At 44.2% G+C, this 14,950-nt stretch overlaps 1 protein-coding gene across 1 annotated transcript in view; it reads right to left on the bottom strand.

Annotated features, from left to right (window-relative positions):
• Window positions 1-2,887: 2,887 nt before the first annotated feature.
• Window positions 2,888-14,950, bottom strand: part of LOC144818544 (alcohol dehydrogenase 1-like) — a 357,072-nt gene continuing 345,009 nt past the window's right edge. The window contains exon 9 of the mRNA XM_078676065.1: window positions 2,888-3,076. Within this exon, the coding sequence (XP_078532191.1) occupies window positions 3,052-3,076 (25 nt within the window). The 3' untranslated portion in view covers window positions 2,888-3,051. The remainder of the gene's footprint in view (window positions 3,077-14,950) is intronic.

The raw sequence follows: 14,950 nt of genomic DNA on the forward strand, positions 1-14,950 counted from the left end.
CTTCAACTACAACCCAATCGTTGCCCCCTATAAACGCGGCTCAATTTAAATTACGCACTAGACAAGAGTAATATGCGGCCTACAAAAAAAAAAGTAACAACATCCTGGAACAAGCAAACACTTATAGGGAATGCAAAATGTAGCAAACCATGGTGAATGTAAGCAGGAACAACATGGTTACCTTAATGCTTTTGCACTCACTATTCAGAAATCAGTGAGCACTTTTTCCTTAAAAGTTAAGGACACGACTACAGGGCCCTGAATGGGCCCATTTCAATGGCCATTGCTGACATCCTCACAAAACGCAAGCAGTATGGTAAAAAGACCACATCCCTGGATGCAGAACCGTAGCACACATTTTGTTTTTGAATCAACACAATGCAGTACCTGCAGGATTGGTGCACTAAGTCCAGGGAAAACAAAGACAAGAAAACAAAAATAGCGCTTCACTGGCAAACTCTGTAAAAGTGGCACTAATGTGATTAAGTGTGAATAAAATCAGTTTGGCTAGTTTGCTACCACTCTGTCTTACTTTACTTAGTTATTTATATATTTTCAGCCTTTTATTCCCAATGCTGCACTTTGGAATTAAAATGTCAGAAAAATATGACATTTCCAGCAAAAGCGTCTTTCTTTTTTGGATCCATTTCACAGGGAAGCAAATAAAAGAAAGGAGAGGAAAGAGAGTGAGAAGCCCGTCTTAAAGTCACGGTTTTCCTGGGCGTCCGCAGGGGGGGCAAGGAGGGTCGCTCCAGGGAGGGGCAAGCGCCCCTCCTTGCCCCCCCCCTGCGGATGCCCATGCCTGCCCCCTGCCCTGTGCCCAAAACAGTGCCCCTGCCCTAAAAACTACCTTAACCCCCCTCTGCCCTGCGACCTGAAACCCAGCCCTACTTACTATGCTGCGTCTATATCCTTTCTGTCCTAATCCTTCCTGTTCAATTGATCAAGTGCAGCTTTAGAGGCTAGCTTTACGTTGGTTCCCATGCTGTTTGGCCACTGTATATGCGACCATTGTCACTCATTCTACAAATAGGAAGCTATGGCTTGTCTTAGGACTGATCAATCTTCTTACTCACAATGAATACTCTCTAGTTCTCACAGGCTTAGGTACTTGCTTAGAGGATCTCTTGATTTAAATCCATTCCTCCTTTGCTGCAGTGACTGAGAACTGATTCTTCCTGAAAACAAAGTACAATAGAAGCTAAACTGTGCTGGGACTTTATCACCTTAATAACTGCGCACTTAACTGTCATTGGCCTCTCCTTAACACCATCGATTGGCACCTCGACCTGGGCTGCTTCAAAATGTATCTCATTGCTAATGTAAAGCATACACTCTAAGCATAGTTTTATGAAGAATTATTTTATTATAGCACCCTGGGTACATTGCAGCCACCAAGAGCCTCTGTATTACTGGTGTCCCTTATAGTGTTGCCTTTCCTCAGGGTTCCAGTTCCAACCCACAGCTCCTATAGTTCCTTTACAACACATGGCGTTTCAGTGGGTGACAAATTCCTACCTGTAGAGAAAATAGCAGTTTTACTTCGAGGGTATGTCTACAAATAACTGTCGTTGCTGTCTGTGTGTAAAAGCAAAGTATGCCCAGGGCACTTTACACTCAGTTAGTTTAAAGCTGTTAAAGAGAGAGAGAGGGAATCCTCATTGGGACACATTTCCTCATTTGTTGTTGATAATTTCAGTGACTATTTTTATGAATATACATTTGGGGGTGGTATCTAGGCCATGAGTATTTCATAGTTATTTATATGCCTGTCCCATTACATGAACTGGCAGGAGTTTTCTCCCATAACTAAGACTGTCAGAGTAAATGGACAGACACACCATGGTCCTTGGATCTCATAGGCTCCATGCTCCTAATTGTGGGCCTCCCCAAGGGAGAGCTAGAATTTAGCAGACTGTACTACCAGTTAATATAATTCAGGGTCTGAGACCACAAGCCTCAGAATAATTTCAGTAATTTCACCATTTCAATTAAGGATATCCTGTCAAAGCAATTCAATTTCTAAGTCATTGTGTAATTGTATCTCATAATGTGATCAGAGGCTTAACAGATTTCGAGGCTTATCTCTGCCCAAAGATATGTTATGTACTGGTGATCCGCTGGAAAGGTGCACTGCGGTTTGGCTATTTACATTTCTTGTTAATGGATAGGATTCCAACCTATTTGTACTTGGCAGGTTTCATTATATGGCAAATTATCCTATGTCTTCCACAAACAAGCATGAGTTTGTTAGCGTTTTTGTTTTTGGCAAAGAGCAGTATGTAATTTGCATAAGGGGAAAAAACTATTTGTGACTGTATTTTTCAACAACCCTATCTTGGATTGCTTCTTTGGTCAGTCTGGTGTTGGATGATAATGTTTCTATAGTCAATGGGGGTAAGAAAGGAACCAATCCTGTCTGATGTGCATTTCTTGAATAAGGATGTATAAAGCAAATAGGTGTGGCTATTTTACCCCTGATTGGTGAGTCAGTGTGGATGGGTGAGTGTTAGAATGGGTCAACGATTAGCTGGATCGGTAAGTGCATGGATGAACGAACAAGTGACACACTGTACAGATGATTGATTAATGAGTGAGTGCATGGATTATTGGGTCAGTGCACTGGGAAATGACTGAATAAGTGAGTTCAAGGACGGTTGGGTCAATTGCCACGTCTATGAGTGTGTGAGTGACTGCTTGCATGGAAGGATGTGATAAATCTTAAAGGCTGAAGCCTCCCACGGCAGCAGCTAAATGCTATAAAGATGCAAATATCTACCTATAATAAGGCACAGCAAACATTACACCCGAGCCAGACACCATTTTACCAAGAATGATTGCAACATATTAGAATTGCGCAAATTCACTGGATTCTACTTTACGAAGCTGATAGATAACGAGTCTTTATTTCAATGCAACCATTGATGATACTTTTATTTGCATGAGGCGTATTTAAAAGGAAATATACATTGGAAGCAATCTCAATTTTTCTTTGAAATATCACGGTCTCCACATTTTCCAAGGCACCAGAAGGCTTCCAGAGTTCATTCCTCAAAACAGCAAGATTGTTCGAATACTGGAATAGATAAAAATGCACGTCAGTTATATGGGTCAATGATCAACAGCTGCTAGTATTACTGCTACACAGTTTTCTTTTGCAGGTTTAATGTATATATTTTCAGTGTGCCTCAATACGTTAGTGATATAATGCAGTTTTCTCTTCAATTGATCACAATGTGCAATCATCCATATTGACAAGGATTGGTGGGTGGGTGCCAGCCCCTACCATAGTTCGGGGTTAGCCTGATGTGATATCTCAAGTGCTCAGAAACATCCCATTTGGACCAGAAACAGACACTGATCGCTCATTAAAATATGATTTGTCTTCCACTGCCTAGGAGACTAGAGCCTTTGTTGAACACACACGGTCTCTGCTTCTGCAACCGGAAAATCCATTGTAAATGCTAACTCCTCCTCTTATATAACATCATGCACCTGTAAAGTCGAGATAGCTAGACTTTTCTTGGGGGTTTAGCATTTGCCATAATGGTATATACCTGTTAATCCAGTTCTTGTGTGACAATGCCACAACGACATCGGTGTAAATAAGTTTGAATTGAATCTTTCATCACTCTGTTTATCTTTCTTTTTTACATGGGCACCTTTTATTTCTTTTTGCTTTTGGACAAGGTGATACCTGTAGTGTAGTGTCATTATGTGCAGTGGGACCCTTTTGGTCCTAGGCAGACTCCTTACAAAGTTACTGAATCAGTTGGGAGGGATTTGGGTGTGTCTGGGTGTGGTTAATAAAGTCTATGACGCTGTGTGTTCAGTTAACTGTTGCATGCCAGAGAATAAAGACATGTATTACGGAGCTCCATGTGTGGTGTAGTCATTTACGTGGTCCAGATCTTGGGTGAATGCCACAATACCCCCTTTCTGCTCTTTAATTTTCCCTGGAGCTCTTCCTGTTCCTAAGCTGATCGTTGGGTCTACTTATAGGACGGTAGGTCTTGAAAGATACCAAGGCCGTGAAGCTGGTGTGGTGCTTTCTGTTGGGCACTGTGAGGAAGTCTCAAAGCAATGGATCTGTCATAGTCTCTGTTGAGTTCCCATACTTACCAACATTTATGGGGGTGATTTTTTTCATGCGTGAAAACCAAAAATTTGCAACATTATGACACGAAATGGCATCACATGGCCTACGGCAGAGTGATGAAATCACAGAGAGAGCATAGCAAGGTGGTTGAATCAGAGGAAAAGACTTAGGCTTCTGACCATATGACATCATGAGACCGAGCAGATAACTACTTTGACTGGCTGACTTTTGTTGGCATGTCAGTTGCTAGTACTATTTTTTAGTTATTTTTTTCAATTAGATTTTTATTTGATTTTTACAAAGAGTCAGAATAATCAATGCAATCACTTACATAAACAAAATATCTCCAGACAATGAAAACATTAAATAAAATTATATAGAGGAAAGTTAAGGTTAGATTTATAAGTTGATCTAAAGTGACCAGAAAAGAGATGAATAGAACAATTGGCTAGGACCAAAGCTAATGTAACAACATTTTTCCCACTTTTTTAATTGATCGAGGACCCAGAGCTTTGGCAATTAAAGTTTCACATTCGTAGATTTGGCAAAGCATAGTCCAAAATTCTACACCTTGGGAGGTGTAGGATCAATCCATGCCCTAGGAACACATAGAAGGGGGCTAACTATTATAATTATAATTAATGCCCTCAGGCTGGGAGCCAATGCAAATATATAACCCAACATGATTTCCTTATAGCTCAGGTTAATTTCAATCCCAAGATGCACTGAGATCAATTCAAATAAACTGCCCCAACATACTATCAGCTTAGGGCACTTGATGAACATGTGTACTATATCTGCTGCGTAATGCTTACACTTGGGGCAGTATGAGCGCTCTGAAGTCCCATCGCACCCCATTTCGAGATGCTATCTGGTGTATATTATAACATTAAAATTGTCTTAAATTGCTGTAGTTTAAGACTGGTCGAGCTGATTGACTGATCTAAAATAACGAATGCATCCTTTAACTCAGCAGTCGTAAGCGGTCATCTGGCGCTGGCTCCATTTTAATGCGAGTACTATCATCAAGTGTATAGGCCATGTACTTCTGATAGATTATACTTATACTAACCATCTTTCCTTCTTGCCCAGATTGATAATAACAAGAGAGAAGGTCAGTCGTTACTATATCATTGCTATACTTAATTGCAATAACAATATAGTGCCTCACCTGCAGATATATTTTTTTAAATGGTGCTGCGAGAGCCCAAATGCAGCCCGTAGGGAATTAAATGCCCAGAAACCATGCCTATCATACAGCTGTCCCAAGTTAACTATGCCGACCCCAAAGTTGTCCTACGTTGTCATGAAATATGTCAGGGAATAGAGTATTGCTCCAAAGCATAATCAACAAATGAACAGTTGGTAAAGAAAATCTTGTACAGATTTCTCATCAAATTCACACTATATCCCTTACTACTTTGAACCTCACCTGCTTAAAGTAGTCAGGATCCATCAATTCATGAAAAAAGAGATGTCAATATATACCTAGTGCTAATTGGTACCCATGTGATAGGTGGTGGCCTAACGGCTAGGGCGGTTGACTCTAATCTGGGGAACCAAGTTGGTGTCTCTGAAAGGACGTGCTTCATTCTCTGATTCTGGGCAAATCACTTAATCTCCCTGTGCCTAACAAAAATGAATGTGTCCTCAAGTAATACAACTGGTGCTTTTGTAAAGTGCTCTGATACCCGATACCTTCGGGTCAAGTTCGTGCTATATAACACTCCGTAAAATAAAAAATAAAAATATGCAGTCTGCCCACCCTTGTTTCCAACCAATAAACTTCAAATGTGGCCAGTAAATGATGCCCAAAAAAATAGCTTAAAGTCTGGTAGTTTAAATCCACCCTGTTATAGGGTAGCTTCAGGAAGCGGATGGCACGCCTAGGTCTCCTATAACCCCACATAAAACTACTAATTGCCCTGTCTAATTGTTTGAAGAAAGAATCTAGAACTCGAAGTGGTATTGAACAAAACAGATATAGAAACTTTGGCAGTATATTCATTTTAACAATATTACATCTACCTAAGATGCTCAAAGGGAGTTTGTGCCGTTGTCGCAGTTTCACTATAACTCTTTTCAAAAGAGATTCATAATTAAGTGGGATAATATTCTCCAAGCGACTACACAAGCATATGCCGAGATACGTATCAGTGTGTGCCACACCTATCACAGGGGTTTGTGATTTGAAATTTAAAATCACCTGTGTCCACATTTTATCCGGAGAAGGAACCGAATTGTTCAGCCTCCTTGGATATTATATTGACAGCATTATACGGGTTACTGGCAAAGACTGAGGACATCATCAGCGTAAGGCATTATTTTGAGATCAGTACCATTAAGCCGGACAGGTTGTATACCCTTGTTCCCATTCAAGTGTCTTAAATAAGGTTCGATGTAAAGGGCAAACAGCAAAGGAAAGAGTGGACAACACTGCCGTGTGCCCAGTCCTATTGGAAAAGAAGAAGATGAATGTCCGCAGATCAAGACATTAGCAACCGGGTTCTTACAGAGCATCTGTACAAGTGTAATAAACAGGTTGCTGTTTCAGCCATGATCAGCCAAAGTGCTCCCTTAAATAACTCAATCAAAAGCCTTCTCTGCATCCACCATAATCATACCTATGTTATCCTTAATTTTACCAGCCACATCTAACGCCGCAATTGCAGTATTGGTGTGTACCGTGGTGTCTCTATCAGAGATAAACCCATGTTGTTGTTCTGAGACCACATTATGTATAACTGGAGCGAGACGCAGGACTAGAATTTTAGAGAAGACCTTGCATTCGCGTTTATCAGGGAGATAGGTCAATAAGAACTCCGTTCCTCAGGGGGTTTGTCTTATTGGAGACAAACCACAATGTTGGTCTGTCCCCATGACAGCAGAGCAGCTTCTCCATTGCTAATAGCAGTTACCAAATCAAAGAGCTTTGGTGCTGGAATATCAATAAAGACTTTATAGAATTCCAACAGTATTGAATCTTCCCCAGCTGCTTTCCCTGAAGGTAAAGTATTTATAGCTATCTCAACCTTCCTGAGGCTGATTTCCCTCTCCAGGACATGTTGCTGTTGGAGATCGAGTCAGGACATACCACACTCCTGTAGGTCCTTGCCTGCAGCCTGATAGTTGTTGCTGTCAGACCTATGGTGCAGTTTTTGATAGAATATAGCAAATTGTCCTATGATTGATTGAGGGTTTATGTATACTACACCACTTTCCCCTACAATCTGACAGATAATAGTATTTGCTTTTTTATCAGAAATCTGGTAAGCCAGAAGATGCCCCACCTTTGCCCTAAATTCATATTGGGAAGCCATAATATTCTGTTAAATAGCAGCCACCCTCTCCTTTAACCCCCTATTGAGTATTTGTCATCTCTCAATTACCTTTAGATGTAGTGACTGCTCCTGGGGGTCTTTAAAGAGAATTGCATGTAAAGGATCTTTTTCCAGATCCAAACACTCCTGCCGAATTTGGGCCTCCTCTAGCTGTTTGCCCCTATTTTGAGCCAAAATAAACCAAAGGATCATCCCCTGTATATATGGTTTCATGCAGTCCCAGACAGTTGCAATCGAAGCAGTACCTTTATTATTCAATATATACTCTAAAAGTAGGCGCTTCAAATTAACCTGATATTTCATAATGGCAAGCAATTTTCAAGGAAATGTAAAGGGTCATCGACTGTCCCTTCCTTCTACTGAACTAGACTGCATATAAAATATAATGGGGTTGTAGTCTGAGGTAAAATTAGGACAGATCTCAATAGATGCTCCTTCCAACAGCTATCCTTTTACCAAAATCAGATTGATACAAGAACATTGACTATGAGTCAACATGGTATCAAGGGGAGCAAAGCTCTCTGTGGTCAACAAGGCAATGCAGTCTAATTATTTCCATGAAAGATGCCCATGTTTTAACCATCCTAACACTAGCTTGCCCATTAGTAGTATCTATATGATAGCTGACCACACAGTTAAAGTCCCCCATTAAGATCAAATTTCTACCCCAATCCAACAATTCCAAATTTAAATAATAAAAAACTGCTGGATTGTCCGAGTTAAGGCCATACACTACACAGATAGTATATGTCAGCTCATTGATGGCGAGCTGTGCAATAGCATATCTGCCCCTACTACCAGAAGCAATTTTCTAAATCCTAGCAGCTAGTTTCCTAGTTTTCATTAATGCAGCCCCCGTATAGACACTGTTTGAGAAGTGCATATAAGCGGCTCATACCCCAGCTGCTTCAATACTTGTCGATCTTTGAATGCTAAGTGAGTTTCAGTTACCCCAACAATTTGTGGCTTGTATGGTGCTAATTCCTCGCAAATTTGTTGTCGTTTCCTCATCTAATTTAAGCCTGCCACATTCCAACACATTCATTTTAAACTAGTCATTAACTAGCCCGACTATATGACCTTACAGCCTAGTCACCATCTCTAACTGCCAACCACCCTCCTCACTATTTTACATGCCGAATACAGTTTCGAATTATTCTGACTCCTAAGACTGCCCCCACCACCCCTTTTTGTGAAGTGCACAAACTGTTTAACACTAACACCCACCAATGCTCCCCGCAGCTCCCCTAACCCAAACCAACCCTCCCTGTTACTGTGAAAGGGAATCATGCACCCCCTTATGCTGTCAGTTGCATTGACAGCCCTCAAGAAGCGATGTGCGGACCACCCCCATGCCCTCCCCACCTACTTCGCATCCCTACCACTCACTGTATAATAATTCCTCCATCCCTTTTGTAGATATATATATATAACCTACCCCACATATGTAGAGCTAGTCAAGCCCATACTCCCTTTGGCACCCCCGCTCTGGTTAGACATTAAGATTAGGGCTAAGAAGAAGACTGTGAAGACCCTTGCCGCCATTGGCTGAGGGCTTGTGAAGCTTCAAATTCCATATGAAAATATTGTGACCATCTTTTCTTTTTTTTATAAACAGATTTTATTGCGTCAATGAGCACATACAATGCAAAGCCCCTCCGACTAGAGGTCTTCTGCTACATTTCAAGCACAACACATTGGCAATGACATTTTGTATGCATGCTTTCTCTTGGTATAACATGGATAAGAAAAACAATTAAGCTTACCCCAGTTAACTCCCCCCCATTGCACAATTCTACCTCTCCAGCACCACTTGAGGTCTAATTCACGGTAAAGCAGTTCCTTTCGAGCCACTTGCCTCATGTATCTTAGTCCCATGCTATCATCCCAGGATGTATTGGGCTCTAAATAGATGCCTGTATACTCCGCCCACCGCCTCCAGATCTTTGGGTGTTTTTGTGGCAGCCCCGTGCTTTAAAGATGGGTATCTCCAACCCCATGTTAAAATCCAAGCCATTTTTCCATGTCGATAAGGAAGGCCGGGCTTCAGCTTTCCAGTTTCGTGCAATATCTTGTTTTGCTATCACTAGGCCCAATAACAGTAGATGACGTTTATATATGTTCCCACCATTGCCTTCCATGATATGTAGAAGCACTAACCTAGGTGAGGAAGGGAGCTCCCACCCCAACATCTCCATCAAACAGGCCAATACCCCCGCCAAACCTAGCAAGCGCTGTACACTGCCACACTGTATGGAGTAGGGTGCCATCCTCCCGACCACATCGCAAACACGTTGGGGATGTCACTAGGCCCACCCTCCACAACCGAACGTGGGTAAAGTACACCCTATGTAAATAGTTACATTGAAATAGTCGGAGCTGCATTGCAATCGCTGCCCCCCGGGGGTATGCTAATGCATCATTCCAGTCATCTCCGTCTAATGGGCCATGGTCTCCCTCCCACACCAACCTTTGTTTGTCAAGCGTGGTGGGGCTATTTGTTACTAATGATTGATACATTTTGGAAATGTTATGGTCTTGTCAGTCCCCCATGAACAATTTTGCTTCAATGGGACTGAATTCGAGGAGGGATTCCAGTTCTGTAATACTGGGAAGAAGGGCATGCCAAAATTAAAGGTATCTAAAAAACTAGGTCTTTGGCATCTGGTATTCTTGTTGATGATCTTGAAAAGACTTCCAGACTGTACCCTACATCACATCTCCCAAGGTGGAAATCCCTATGTTGTCCCATCCTCGGAATCCAGTCAAGGCCTCCAACTGAGGCAGACCCCCATTCGACCATAGTGGTATTTCCTTCATCAATCTGCCCCACCTACCCAACTTTCCCAGAGCCTGTCTCACACCTGAAAGACTACCCTCGTAGCCGACGGTAAAGCTGTACGACGGGAGGCAGAATACAGAATAGTGTGAAGGGTGACCTCTCCCATGTATTGTCTTTCCAACGCATATGCGGGGTCACTTCTGTCCCCATACCACCAATCGTTCAAGATCAGGAGATGTGAGGCCATGTATAATGATTGTACATCTGAGGTGGCTAACCCCCGCAGTATGTTGGCTGGAAACATGTTTTCAACGCCACTCTGGATGCCTTACCTGCCCAAAAAAATTGCCTTAGGACCGAGGTGACCTGACGAAGCCATGCCGGAGAGACCGGGTATGGGTGGTTTTGTAGTTGATATAGCAATTGTGGTAACAATACCATTTTGAAGATTGTCAATCAACTCGGAAAGGAGAGTGGCATAAGGGACCAAGTATTCAGTTCATCACAGACCCTTGTCTACACTGGCTCAATATTTCTGTCCCAGGAAACCCCCGTCGAATCGGACAAGAAGACTCCCAGGTATTTTACCCCTATTGTAGTAACCTGCACTGAAGAGGCTCAGGCGGCCAACTCCTTATGTTTCCCCAACACCCATAGGGTAGATTTACGAGGATTCATAAACAGACCGGAAGATTCCCCAAATATCTGCATAATACGTAATATCCTCGGTCCAGTTTTATTGATATCTGTCAAGAAGAACAGGACTTTGTCCGCATGCAATGCGATGCTGTCTGATAGTCCCCGGGTCCACTCAAACCCTGCCACTTGTGCATCCATCTGCACCCAAGCGGCCAAGGGTTCCATTGCCAGAACAAATAAATATGGCAACAGTGGACAGTCCTGGCAAGTGCCCCGGCTGATAGGAAAAGTAAAGGAGACTGATTCCGCAACACAAACCGATGCTGTCAAGTCTGTGTATAATAGTTTAAGGTAGGATAAGAATCGGGGTCCAATATTCAAATGATCTAACAGGGCAAACAAATACGTGCAGCTGAGAGAGTCAAATGCTCTATCTATGTCTGCTAGGAGAAGTGCGGCCGGTTGATCAAAGTCCCGAATTGCGGCCAAGGCTACGTGTGTCCAACGTATATTGTGACGTGTTGCCCTATGAGGCATGAAGCCCGCCTGGTCCGGATGAATCAAGGAAGTATTATGGGACAGAAGACCATTGGCCAAGGCCTTAGCGAGGATCTTGGCCTCAATATTTAATAACGATATTGGGCAATATGAGGCGTGTTGGTCCAGAGGCCGACCCGGTTTATGAAACACAACTATCTCGGCGTGATGCCAATCCCGCGGGAGGCCACTGTGTGTTCGCGCCTCCTCCACCACTCTCATCAAATGAGGTCCCAATTTCATGGAATATCTCTTAAAAAAATCACAAGGGTATCCACTAGGGCCCGGGGCCTTGCCAGAATTTAGGTCTCCCAGCGCTTTAGAAAATTCCTCCACAGTGGGTTTAAGGTCTAGATCCGCCCGGGCTACATCAGAGAGGGTCTGGGGTGGGAAATCCCTTATAAAGCGGTGCACCACATCTGCTGATAGGAATTCCTTTACTGACTAAAGTTATGCGAAGTAATTCACAAAACTCTCCGCAATCAAAGAAGGATCTCCAAGCACCCTACCATCTGGTCCTGTCACTCAAGGGAGAACCGGGGGCACAAGGCTCCCTGGCACACACAATGTAACAGCTTGCAAAAATCTCCCCACTGGTATATCCTACTACGGGATGCCAGCCATGTCAATCAGGCCTCGTCCATTAATAGGGCCTGTCCACCCCCTTCCTCTCTACTATCTGTCAGAACCCCACAAGTCTTACCGTAGTCATGCGAGGTGATCTCGCAGAGGTAACATGAACATCCACCACCTTACCCTAGTAGAGGCTGAAAACTAACAAGGATGAAGATGGGACTGGGGGGGATGCCAGGAAGAAAAAAGGATGGGTTGTAGAAAATCGGGATCCTGACCTCTGTGTTCCTACTGACCCCTGAGAAACGCCACCTGGAATAGGAGAGCAGGGAAGGGATATTACTTTTGAGCCGTGCACACCCCCACCCTCTTCATAAACATGTCAATATAGGTAAATCAGCATAATCACCTAAGCAAGGCAGCTGGGGAAACCATAAGCAAAGTCAGGAAGTCATCAAATGAAGACTGCAAAGTAAAACAAGCGCTCCTCCGCGTGGAAATCCGAAAGTATTCTTGCGCTCCTGCGCAGACACCCAGAAAGCAAACACGCGCTCCTGCGCGTGGAAACCCTGAAGGCAAGCAAGCGCTTCTGCACGTAGACAACCAGAAAGCAAACAAATGCTCCTGCGCGTTGTCTGAAGGCAAGCAAGCCCTCCTGCACGTAGTCAACCAGAAAGCAAACAAGCGCTCCTGCGCGGGTTACTCATATGTCAATAGTCCCAACTACGCACCCACATGTTGGAAGCCATACAAAAACAAAGCAGGTATCCCGGAGTTTATGGCAAACACAGAAAGTCCTCCACGGCGTGTGGAGAGATTCAGCAAGCAACAGAAGCGTACCTTAGTCCAGAGAGAAGCACCGAGCGTGATTCTCTCCCACGGTGAAGGAGTCACGAAAGCAGAGTTTCATGAAACGTCTGTTGGGGTAAAGGCGTTAATCCAATGGTTATGCGGATTCCCCTGGATGCGCCGGTACTGGAGTGACGTCAGCTTCCGGTCTCTGGAAGCTAAACCACTGACTCGACTTCGTGTACCAAGGCAGGTTCATACTTCCGCATTCATTCGGGGATCGGAATTGTGACAGCAGCCCCCACAAAACAGACCCCCCCAACCAACCCCGCAGATCACACAGGGGTGGCAGGCCGAGGACAAAGGGGATGATTAGCATGGAAAGCCCGAACCAACCGGGAGGAGGGACGGACATGGGACAGGGGTTCCCAGGACCTATCCTCCGGACCATAACCCTTCCAGTCCACCAGGTAAAAGAGCCTACCTCGGGTCCTACCAGAATCAAGAATAGCCCTGACTTCGTACTCCTCGTGGTCGCCCATGAGAACAGGAGGAGGCGGGGAGGAGACTAACCACTCAGGGTGAACAGGCGGCAGGAGGGACACATGAAAAACCGGATGTATTTTCATCTGGGGAGGTAAGGAGAGTTTTGTGGAGACACGATTTATCACCTTCTTGATACCATAAGGTCTTATGTAGCGTGGTAACACTTTTTTGGGGCAATGTACATTGAGGTTGCTTATGGACACCCACACCCTATCCCCCACCTTGTAGTGTGGCTCGGCCTGCCTGTGGTTATCTGCATTCTGTTTATAGTTCTCGTTTGCTTTTGCCAACTCAAATCGGACTTGTTGCCAGAGACAACAAAGGAGGGCATGATAGGCTTGTACAGTGGGGAAAGGACTCTCTTGTGGCTTCTCCCAGGGGACTGTCTGAGGATGGCGCCCTATGAGACAGAAAAAAGGTGACATGCCTATGGCTGAATGTTTGCTGTTGTTGTAGGTGTATTCCACCATCCACAGCACCTCGGACCATTCTTTCTCCAAAGTCAATAGTAAGCAGCAAAGGTACTGCTCCATGGTCTGGTTCGTTCTCTCCGCCTGTCCGTCGGTCTGGGGGTGGTAAGCCGACGATAAGCGCACTACCATGTCCATAGCGTTACAAACTTCGTTCCAGAACCTAGACAGGAACTGTGAGCCTCTGTCCGTGATCACTACTGACGTTATGCCATGTAACCTGACTATGTTATGCATAAAGATCATAGCAAGCTCAGAAGCTGTGGGTAGTTTCTTCAGGGGTACGAAATGTGCCATTTTGGTAAGGTGATCCACAATGGTAAGGATAGTGGTGTATCCCTCATGAGTCGTTGGCAGCTCAACAACAAAGTCCATGGAGACGGTGTGCCATGGATACGGTGGTACAGGAATAGGGTGCAGCAGACCTACTGAAGCCTGGGATGTGTTTTTTCCCTGAGCGCAAATGGCACAACGGTTTATATAGGCGTATACATCAGTACTCACTGAGAGCCACCAAAAATGACGTTGTAGCAAGTCTAGGGTTTTAGCATGTCCTGGATGATTGGACAGCAGGTGGTCATGACACATGTATAGTGCTTGTTGTCGGTGATCCATCTTGGTTAGGTAGAAACGGTCTCCCTTATACCAATATCCGTTTTGTGCTGTGATTCCTTGGAGCTACCCTATCCATGACGTGGTTTCTTTCTGTTATATATGGTTGTGGAGTCAAGAAAGAAAGGCCATGGTAAGGATTCTTCCTTGAAAGGGATAATGGTTGTGGTTTCAGCCACAGACGTGGACTCTTCGGTTTCCTCAAGACGGGACAACGCATCGGCTTTGGCATTCTCTCCGCCGGTTCGGTAAGTGATGCGAAAGGAGTATTCGTTGAAGAACAAAGTCCAACGTAAGTGCCTGGAGGTAAGGGCTCGAGCCGAACGAAGGAACTGCAGGTTCCTGTGATCAGTGTAGACGGTCACTGGATGCCTAGCATCCTTCAGATAATTATGCCATTCCTAGAACGTGGCTTTTATGGCTAACAGTTCACAGTCTGAAATAGTGCAATTGCGTTCGGTTGGTAGCGATTTCCTGGAGTAGAAAGCCACTGGGTGCAACAGGCCCGTTTTAGTGTTTCTCTGAAACAGCATGCCCCCCAGGGCGTCTTGTGAGGCATCGG

The sequence above is a fragment of the Lissotriton helveticus genome, chromosome 2_1 (genome assembly GCF_964261635.1).
Source record: "Lissotriton helveticus chromosome 2_1, aLisHel1.1, whole genome shotgun sequence".
Taxonomy (NCBI): Eukaryota; Metazoa; Chordata; class Amphibia; order Caudata; family Salamandridae; genus Lissotriton; species Lissotriton helveticus.